General features: G+C 44.6%; 1 protein-coding gene across 1 annotated transcript; it reads left to right on the top strand.

Moving 5' to 3' along the window:
• Positions 1 to 1101: 1101 nt before the first annotated feature.
• On the top strand, positions 1102 to 9331 carry fgf19 (fibroblast growth factor 19; the record flags this gene model as incomplete). Its single annotated transcript, XM_080458636.1, has 3 exons — positions 1102 to 1312; positions 1387 to 1490; positions 8110 to 9331. The coding sequence occupies 3 exons, from the start codon at positions 1102 to 1104 to the stop codon at positions 8386 to 8388; spliced, it is 594 nt and encodes a 197-aa protein (XP_080314762.1). The 3' UTR covers positions 8389 to 9331.
• Positions 9332 to 10608: the final 1277 nt, after the last annotated feature.

The raw sequence follows: 10608 nt of genomic DNA, 5'->3' as shown, positions 1-10608 counted from the left end.
AATACAGAGATCTGCAGCCACACAACACTCCACTGCAGCACTGGAAGAGCGCCATTAAACTACCTAAAGCTAAACATTTAGTCAAGAATAACACCTGCTAAAATGGTAAGAAATAAAATAAAATAAAATAAAATTTTATTAAATTAAATTAAAACATTTTTTAAAGTGTGTGGGGGGTCACACTATGCAAAATTTACTTTTTAATGGTTTTCCAACAATAATATTCATCCCCATACCTGCAATGACGCCCCAGAAGAGAAGAAAGTCTGTCCTCTCTCTCCCTGGCTTGTTTTAGTTTTTAAAAAAATGTGTGTTCCAACGAACCAATCAGAACTCAAACCCTTTATAGTGTCATCAAGGGTTTGTCCAATCTCAATGAAGGAAGGCCCTTAGTTAATGTTTTAACTCAAAGAGAATGATCCACACTGATCCTGTGCTCCACAATAATCCAGAGATCCATAGTTTCACAGTGAATCAGTAATCCACTGTAATCCACAGTGTTAAAAGCCATTGAAAGGTCAATAGAAAGGACATCCAGTGCACAAATCAAATCCGTAAAAATTTAAGGTGGCTGTAACCTGCTGTGCCACATTCTAGTACTGTGGTAGTCTGACTGTGGTAGTACTTGTGGTAGTAGCTGTGGTAGTACATGTGGTAGTAGCTGTGGTAGTACTTGTGGTAGTAGCTGTGGTAGTAGCTGTGGTAATACCTGTGGTAGTACTTGTGGTAGTAGCTGTGGTAGTACCTGTGGTAGTAGCTGTGGTAGTACCTGTAGTAGTACCTGTGGTAGTAGCTGAGGTAGTACTTGAGGTAGTAGTTGTGGTAGTAGCTGTGGTAGCACCTGTAGTAGTACCAGTGGTAGTAGCCGTGGTAGTACCTGAGTAGTAGCTGGTTTATCTGTGGAGGTGTGTGACCCCCCCCCCCCGCCTAGGGGCCGGAGCTCGGAGGTGGGATTCGGTGGGAGGGAGCAGGGGTGTGTTGTGATCAGCTTCTGGGAAGTGGACAAGAGGAAGAGGCTTATCTCCAGCTGATAAGAGCCTGGTTTAAAAGGCTGCGTGTTGCCAGCGGCAGGCAGAGCCACACGCTGGGATTCCAACCATGATGAGACTGCTGCTGGTCACTGTGTCTATTGCCAATGTGCTTTTCGCAGCCGGAGGGGTTTGCATGCCCCTGTCGGATTCCGGCCCCCACATCACCCATGGCTGGGGCCAGGTGGTCCGGCTCAGGCACCTGTACGCTACCAGGACCGGGCTGCACCTGCTGATCGGGGGGGACGGTCAGATCGGGGGTTCGGCTGATCAGAGCGAGCACAGTAAGTGTGCCCTGTCGCTGTGCACACGCCGGACAGCTGCAGCCGTGTTCATGTGAGCTCCTGTTTCACTGCAGCTCTGCTGGAGATTCGGCCGGTGGAGCCGGGCTCCATCGTCTTCACCGGGGTGGCAACTTCACGCTTCCTGTGCATGCAAGGAGACGGAACACTGTACTCATCGGTAAGCAAACAACAACCCCAACCATAACGGCAATAACTGCAATGCCAACAATAGCAGCAGCAGCAGAGACAACAATAACAACAATAACTGCAATGCCAACAACAACAGCAGCAGCAACAATAAAACCAATAACACCAACAGCACAAACAGCAGCAAAAACAACAATAACAACAATAACTGCAACACCAACTACAACAGCAGCAGCAACAAAAACAACAATAATAGCAACAAAAACAACAGCAGCAATAAATACCATCAATAACAATAACAACAAAGGCAACAATAACTGCGTACTACGACGCAGGATTTTCTCTTATCCAGATACCTTCAAAGATTAACTGGGTTTTCCTCACAACGACGCTCGTTCACTTCTCGCCAGGATAAACCACCCCGGTAACTTACTCTGAATGTCTAACCTGCTCCGGAGCAGGTTATGTTCTAGATAAGTGGTCAGAGCTCCGCCTCCGGACCAATCAGATCTCTTGGAAAATGACCCGCCCATTCTTAAGTGATTGTGATTGATGACATTTACATTGCAGATGAATTGATATCATATAATCTCACGCATTGAGTCACGCATTCCCAAGTCAGGAATGTTCTGGCTTTGGATGCAGCAGCAGTGACTGGTTAATGTGTTTTAATTCTTGATATTCTCAGAGATTAATTGCTCCTTCAGTAATCTGTAAACTGCCCTGCAGAGTTTCTCTTTAATGTGAACGCTCACCCGTAGGAAACAGAGAGAGATCCTCAATATGTTGATCACAGTTCGTAGTACAGGCCTCTGCAATGCCAACTACAGCAGCAGCAACAAAAGCGAAGCAGCAACAACAACAATAATGCCAACAACAGCAGCAACAACATCCATAATAATAATAATAATCATAACAATAATAATAATAATGATGATGATAATAATAATAATAATAATAATAATAATAATAATAATAATAATAATAATAATAATAATAATAATAAATTTTATTTCTAATTCACTTTACATTTGTTAAACAAATCTCAAAGTGCTACAATAAAAACATATTTAAAAATGGATTAGAAATTAGATAGAAACACAGGGGGCTTTTCCACCGGAAACAACCAGGTGATAGTTCGGAGCCAGGGCCAGATTTAGCACCAAATCTTTGTCTTTCCACTGCCAAACAGGGGCTAAACTGGTGTTACGCTGGCCCCACTTCATTGCTGGGCCAGACCGGGGCCTGCCTGGAGCCAGACACATCATCAGCTGGGGGGCAGAGGTATCACTACCTACAAGGCGGAAGCAAAGTTGAACCGGCTTTCTGAAATCTACAGCGAACACGGAGCCCCGGAGTGGTCATAGAGAGAAATATTAAAATAACGCGTGGGAACGATATAATAAGTGGCTCCCTGAAGTTAATAATACCAGGGAATGACATAATTTAATCGTGTTGGCGGAGCCGTGACTCTCGAGATGCTGCAGAGCTCCTCCGCTGTCAGTCAAGTGCGCCGGATATATAACTTAGAAGTAGTTTTCCGTTGTCATTTTTTTTAGGCTTTTCATGGTAACATGATTGTAACTAACGTCACTTCCAGGTCTTGTATGGCGTTATGACTGCAGGCTGAGGTCTGCATGAGGCTGCATTGTGCTGCGCTATGAGACGCTCCATTATTATTTTCTACCCACAGAACTTCTTTATAATGAAGCGATACTTTTGGTTCATCAGCAACTACAAAACAAACTACATACTACTGTCAATGAAAGCTTGGAATTTTTAGCCATTAAATGAGCCTTTTATTGGCTTCATGTGAAAGAAAACTTTAATCAGCATGTGTTTACGTCGGTTGAAATTATAAATGGCTTTAAAGCTGCCTTCTATCATTCTACACCTCCATTCCTCCTGATGTTGAAGCATTTGATTCAGACGTCCAGTGAAAGGAGCAGAAGTTGACCATGTAATGCTGAAATGTTGAAAAATAAGCCCAAAGCTCATCCATGGTATGTTTTATTTTTTTTCTCTCTATGGTCACTCCGGGGCTCCGGACTAAAACAAGACGGACGTGAAAAAAACAACAATAGAGATACGAGGAGACGCAATGTTTTCTGGCTCTTTGGTCTGCATCCGAGGTTCAGGCCAAACTATACGGAGCGATCCGGACCAAACCGATGAATACAGTCCGTCTCCTGGTTCTTGTATGAGCGCTGTCATCTCTAAAATGGTGAAATCAGTGACGTATCACATTTTGGAGTGACGCAATGACATGGCTGTTCCTTGGCTGCGTTAACGGTGGAAAAAGCACCACTTCTTTGGTGGTGCTCATTTAAGAACTGGCCCTGAACTAGCTCCTGGTTCTTTTTGGTAGAAGAGCCCTAACAATAAAATCATAGAACCCACAACTCAGCCATAAGACTGATATAATCTGAATAAAAATGACTTTAGATGTTTTATTTAAAAGAGTCCACTGTCAGAGGAACCCTGAGGTGCTCAAGGAGGGTGCTCTAGAGACGGGGTGCCGCAGCGTGGAAGGGCCTGTCCCCCATGGAGTGGAGCTTTGTTTTGGGCGGACAGAGACGGTGACTGTCTGTACTGTGGAGCGTTGTGCTAGTGGTGTGGGGGGGTTGGAAGCTCTGTGAGGTAGGGTGGAGCAGTACCGAGGAGGCATTGGTTAGTGAGGAGACATATTTTATAGTCGATTCGTTATTTGATGGGGAGCCAGTGGGAAAGGAGGACAGGAGTGATGTGCTCATAATTACGCACCCTCATCAGGACCCCGTTGCAGTATTCGAGCCTGGGGGAGACAAAGTCATGGGACAGCTTTTCAGCGTCTGCAAGGGAGAGGAAGGGGCGAAGTTTTGAGATGCTGCATATGTAAGAGAATGAGATCTTACAGACGTGTTGGACGTGAGTGTCAGAGGAAAGTTGAGGGTCAAATTTAACGTCCAGATTTGTAACAGATTTGGCTAGTTGTGTGTATTGACCAAGGGGAGATCAGGGAGGAATGAATCTGGTGGCAAGTGCCAATAAAGATGGCCTCAGTTTTGGAGCTGTTTAGCTGGAGAAAGTTGTCAGTCATCCACGCCTTTATCTCCTCCAGGCAGAGAGCCAGGGAGGGTGGTGTAGCTGTTGGAGAGGAGGGGTCAGTTCGAATGTATAGCTGTGCGTCAACAGCGTACCTGTGGAAGGAGATGCCATGCTTGGTGAACAGGGTGGGCCCAAGAATAGAACCCTCGGGAACTCCATAGGAGATGGGATGAATGGTGGATTTTGAATGTCCAATGGCAACGTACTCTGTTCTGCGTGACAGATTATAACAATGGCAACAATAACTACAATGCCAACAACAGCAACAATGACATTAAAAGTACCAACAACAAGAAAAACAACAATAACTCCAATGCAAACAATAACACCAACAGCAGAAACAATAATAATTGCTCAGGACCTCGCACTCTGGCCTTTGGCCTCTGGCCCATTTAAATAATGCTAAACTATAAATTTTTTAACTTTTCAACAAAAAAATTACTTTTATTGTGAAAAAATGTGGTGGTGGTGGGTTATATTGAAAGCCAACTAAGCTCTAATCCAACTAATTCCTAAATATCAATTTTTGAGGTTTTTGCTGTAATCTTTGATAAACAAGGACTTTCATTTTGAAAAAACTGGGGACTTTCATTTTGAAAGCCAGCTCATCCCTAGCCTAGCAAAACACTTAATACCAAATTTGAAAGTTTACATTGTCATTAGAAAAAACAAGGACTTTTATTTTGAAGGGGTTTGAGGCTTTGGTATGGTAGCATGTTAGCAAGTCTGCAAAACACTTGTTAGCATGATGGCTATTCCACTAACCGCATGCTAGCAAGACCACAAACTGCATGTTAGCATGTTAGCTAGTCCACAAAGTGCATATTAGCATGTTTGCTAGTCCACAAACTGCATGTTAGGATGGTAGCTACTACATAAACTGCATATTAGTTAGTCCATAAACTGCAGGTTAGCTTGTCCACAAACTGCATATTAGCTTGTTAACTAGTCCACAAACCCTTCATTAGCATGTTCGCTTGTTAAAGTTGCACATGATAGCATGTTAGATAATCCACCAATTAGCATGTTAGCTAGTTTTTGTAGCACAAGATAGCATGTTAGCTAGTCCACGAACAACACTTTAGCTTGTTAGCTAGTTTGTGTCTCGCACATTAGAATGTTAGCTAGTCCACAACCACACATTAGCATGTTAGCTTGTTTATATTTCATCTTTAGCTGCTTCCAAGTCGCCTTCCTCATGTTGGATTGCACCTAAATGAAATTCAGATTTTACACCTATTTATTTTTTCTACCTGTATGCTGCGATCTTAAGTTAGATCTTAATTCAATTGAGTCGATTATTCAAACTTATGCGTTGTCTCTCGTCTCTCTCCTCCGCTGCTGCAGCGCCGGGACTTTTACAGCCAAATAACTCGGTCTTCGGTCTGTTGCCATAGTGACTTGTGGCATCAGGACTCCATTGATGATGGCTTTTTTATTGTGGTTATGCACACGCTTAACTCAAGGTTCACATACTGAGAGTTGAATGAACTAAATAAGATCAGCTGTCTGGAGTAAGTCGACTCAGAGTTCAGGGAGAGACTCAGAGATTGTTGAACCTCCTTTCTGGAATTCCGTCACAACAGCAACACCTCCACTAACAGCTTAAAAGATTAAAATGGCTTCAATGAGTTGAGTGGATACAGGACGAAATAACCAAAACAAACAAATGGCTCAAGTTAAAGCCTTTAAATAAAAGAAAAATATCTTAAACCACAAAACAAAAACAGGTAAAATATAACAGGTGATATTGTCAAATCAGATTAAATAGATACAAACGTTAGCTGAGCAAAATCTAAACTAAAACTGGAAAAAAAAAATGTATGTATTGTTGTGGATTGTGGCTATTAAACTTAAGAAATGTAACAAAACACCATTCTTGTTAGCATAATAAACTTTATGAACCATGTTCTCTTCATTTTGGTGGTGAAAAGTGCTCAAACGTCTGTCCAGTCACTTTGCACTGCAACATACTGAACATGTCCCACATAAAGAATTAAATGACGAAACAGGAGAGGAAAAGCCTTCTAGCAGATTTTATTTTCATAATATAGATCAATAAAAAAAACATGGCTAAATCTGGTACAAAGAATCTTTTCTTTAAGATTGTTTTCTGTACATGGTCCCTGAAAAATAAACACATATACTAGACCGTTATTTGAATGATAAAGAGGAGTTATTTAAACTACGTTCCCTTTATTTTAAAAACTCCTCCTGTCCTCCGTGTGTGAAGAGAATAACAAAGTTTCCCTGGTATGGGATTTATGGATGTTTGTGTCTGATTCTGTTCCTGATAACAAGTAGACCACCATCATTGTTTCCCTTCCTGTGAAATAAGAACTTATATTTCTGTTAGTTGTACTTTTGAAATGGCTCATTCTTGCTCATGTGGGGTTGTTTATTTTGTTCTGTTATCGCAGCAATAGAACTAAAAGTAAAGTGAGGAGGAAGTTTTCTGTTTCATGCGAGTGAGAAAACAGCGCAGCCGCCCAGCCATTCATTTGAAGAGCGAGCCGAGCACCAACCTTTGTCCGGTGGCGAGCAGGTCGGCTGTGTTTGCAAAGGGAAGAAGCTGAATGAAAAGATCTAACCTTGGCCTCTGACTGCTCAGAGTAAACAGCACCTCCCACCTCACAAAATCCAGATATTCATGCTTGTTTATCACCCTGAACTTCATCTTCACCATCCCAGCGTCCATATCAGTGCAGAAACCCCACGAGATGTAGAGAGTTCTTTCAACTATGGGACAGATTCAATAAAAACGGAAAGTCAGAACCCGGGTCAAAAAGAGTTCACCTTCATCATCTCTGCTGACATTCTTTTCCTACAACTCAGCAATCTCCTCTCCTCCCAGTCGAATCCCTGATCGATGTTTTCATCCTCAAAGTGGAAGAACGGCGGCTGAAGAGATTCACTAAACTACTGCAAGTATTTAAACATCCAATCAAACGCTCATGTTCACTCAGCATCTAGTGTAGTAGCTGCTGGCACTGTATGAGAGGCAAACTTTAACCCTTTACTGGACTGTAAAATATATGAACTGAACATTTAAACTCATATATTGTTAAAGGACATTTCTATATTTCCAAACCTGAAGGCTCGCAAACAGACAAAACTAATCAAAATCACACAGATTCCACAGTTTCTGGCTCTAAAATTCCCTTATTGACTCACCAGGCTATGTATAAAAACACTCATCAAATAAATGGCTGAAAGGGTTAAAAACGGTTACAGTGCCAAAACTAAACTGAAAAAATATTCAAACTGAAGTGAAAAAATGTCATCGGTAAAAAGATGAAGTAAAAGTTTTAAATGTGGATCATCTGTATGAGCGGAGTTCTGTTGTTTCTGAGGCTGAAGCGTGCTGGTGCTGAAGGTCGCAGACCTCCGGGTCAGGCCAGGAACACTTGTTGTTTTCTGAGTGGATCCACAGGGAATCTGGGCAGCGTGCCGATGAGAGACAACAGAGATAAACTTTGACGGGGAGCCACAGTGAAGAGAATCGGTGAGTGTCGGTGGGATTCACCAGGCTGACGGAGCCGTGTGGCTGCCTTGTGTTTCAGCTGTTGTTCAACAGAGACCACTGCACCTTCCGGGAGCTTCTCCTGCCCGACGGACACAATGTCTACTCCTCCGCCGCACACAGAGTCCTGCTCAGCCTGGGCCACCGCCATGCCCAGCACTTCCTCCCCAGGACCGGCACCTCAGACCGGACCTCCTCTCCCCAGCCTGCCGCCCCCCCGCCGCCCGGCGCTACTCAGACCCAGGAACCGCTGGACGCCATGAGCTCCTTCGGGAGACTGACTCAGATCATCCACAGTCCCAGTTTCCACAAGAGATGAGAGGACAGCAGCCTGGAGCTCCAACCGAGTCTGAGCTGCCCCTGCCAGAGTCCTTGTTCAGAGTCCTGGTCTAGTGTCCTGGTCCAGACGTTCCTGTTTCAGAGTCCTGGTCCAGACATTCCTTGTTCAGAGTCCTGGTCTAGAGTCCTGGTTCAGACATTCCTGGTTCAGAGTCCTGGTCCAGAGTCCTCGTCCAGGCATTCCTGGTTCAGACAGTCCTCCTGGTCCAGACTGCTGGTCTAGACAGTCCTGCCGGTGCAGACTGTCCTGCTGGTGAAAACAGTCCTGGTCCAAACAGTCCTGCTGGTCCAGACAGTCCTGCTGGGTCCTGCTGGTCCTGGATTCCTCAGTACTAGATGTTGTGTTTACTTTGACATTCTAAAACGAGAATGAGAATGTTTGGGATGCTGACAGTGACACTGTCTCCTGCTGATGACGAGACTGTGTCTCCTGCTGATGACTACACTGTGTCTCCTGCTGATGACGAGACTGTCTCCTGCTGATGACGAGACTGTCTCCTGCTGACGATGAAACTGTGTTTCCCGCTGACGACGAGACTGTCTCCTGCTGACAATAAGACTGTGTCTCATACTGACAATGAAACTGTGTCTCCTGCTGATTACTACACTGTGTCTCCTGCTGACGATGAGACTGTGTCTCCTGGTGACGATGATAGTGTCACCTGCTGACGATGAGACCGTGTCTCCTGCAAACGATAACACCGTGTCTCCTGCTGACGATGAGACCGCGTCTCCTGCTGACAATGAGACCGTGTCTCCTGCTGACAATGAGGCCGTCTCCTGCTGACGATGAGACCGTCTCCTGCTGACGATGAGACCGTGTCTCCTGCTGACGGTGAGACCGTCTCCTGCTGACGATAATACTGTGTCTCCTGCTGACGATGAGACTGTGTATAATAAAGAATAAAGAAAATGTACAACTGTGTGTTTTGGGGTCATGTGAATGCCTCGTACTGGGAACTGGGATCTTTCGACTGGTAATCCTCTGATCCCAGCTGCTTGAACACGAAGAATCAACTCGGAGACAGAAACTGCTGAGTGAAGAAAAATCACTTCACATTTTTAGAAGATTAATTAAGAAGGAACTTAAATTACTTAGTCAGAGAACTAAATGACTTTATCTCACTCTGTCATGTTTTTTCCATTTAACACTTCAGCAGGTCTGCAGACCACCAGAGTCACAAGAGTCACTACAGAGTGACTATAGAGTCACTGGAGTCTCAAATGGCGCAGTTCCACCGCACCTTCTGTTGCGGAGTGGTACGGGTTTTAGCAAGGTCCGATTGAAAAGTTGTGGATGGTAAGGAAAGAACCCACAACCCCGGCTACGATTTTCCGCTACCCCTCCCGTGAGGTACCTAGCACTGAGGAACGGGTCTGTGAGGAGGAGCGGCAACGCAGCCGTCTGCTGATTGATCGTGATGATCGTCACTCTCGTCAATACTTAAATATGTCATCAGCAGTAAACCCTCTGTTGTTGTTTACATACACCGCTTTGTGCTCACTGATTGATTTGTTAACTAGGTTTATTGAAACGTCGACGCGCGACACATCATTGCGGTCTATTAACGAGATGTGTCGCTCGTCGACGTTTCAATAAACCTAGTTAACAAATCAATCAGTGAGCACAAAGCGGTGTATGTAAACAACAACAGAGGGTTTACTGCCGATGACATATTTAAGTATTGACGAGCGACACATCATTGCGATCTATTAACGAGATGCAGACGCTCCTCTCAGTAACAGGAGGAGGAGCTTCAGCAGGCGCTGGACGCTGCTGTTCACAATGAGAAAGTTTAGCCTGAGTCACAGAGAACAATTTGGACGGCCAGCAGCCGCTTCCGTGTTCTTCGCTGGACGCGTCTCAGTCATTCACAACCCCGCCTACATCTTTACCGTACTTTGTGTGGTGGGACCGCACGACACAGTTGGGCCTGGGTGCGCTTTGCCGTAACGTAACCCCCCGCACCGCCACGTACTGCGCGGTGGAACAGCAGCTTAACGGTTCACTAGAGCCACAGAGGAGATGTAGAGCCACTATAGAGTTACGACAGAGATGTGGAGCCACTATATCAGGGGTCCACAATTAGTTTCCCCCGAGGACCAAAATCAGACCAGCATGCCAAACCAAGGGCCGGAACAGCCGCGGGTTTTTTACATGATGTCAGTAAAATCTGACGTTACCATTATTATTACTATT

This window comes from Lipophrys pholis, assembly GCF_963383615.2.
Source record: "Lipophrys pholis genome assembly, chromosome: 2".
Taxonomy (NCBI): domain Eukaryota; kingdom Metazoa; phylum Chordata; class Actinopteri; order Blenniiformes; family Blenniidae; genus Lipophrys; species Lipophrys pholis.
Note: the sequence above shows the minus strand (reverse complement) of the source record. Positions and strands in the feature narration are given on the sequence as shown.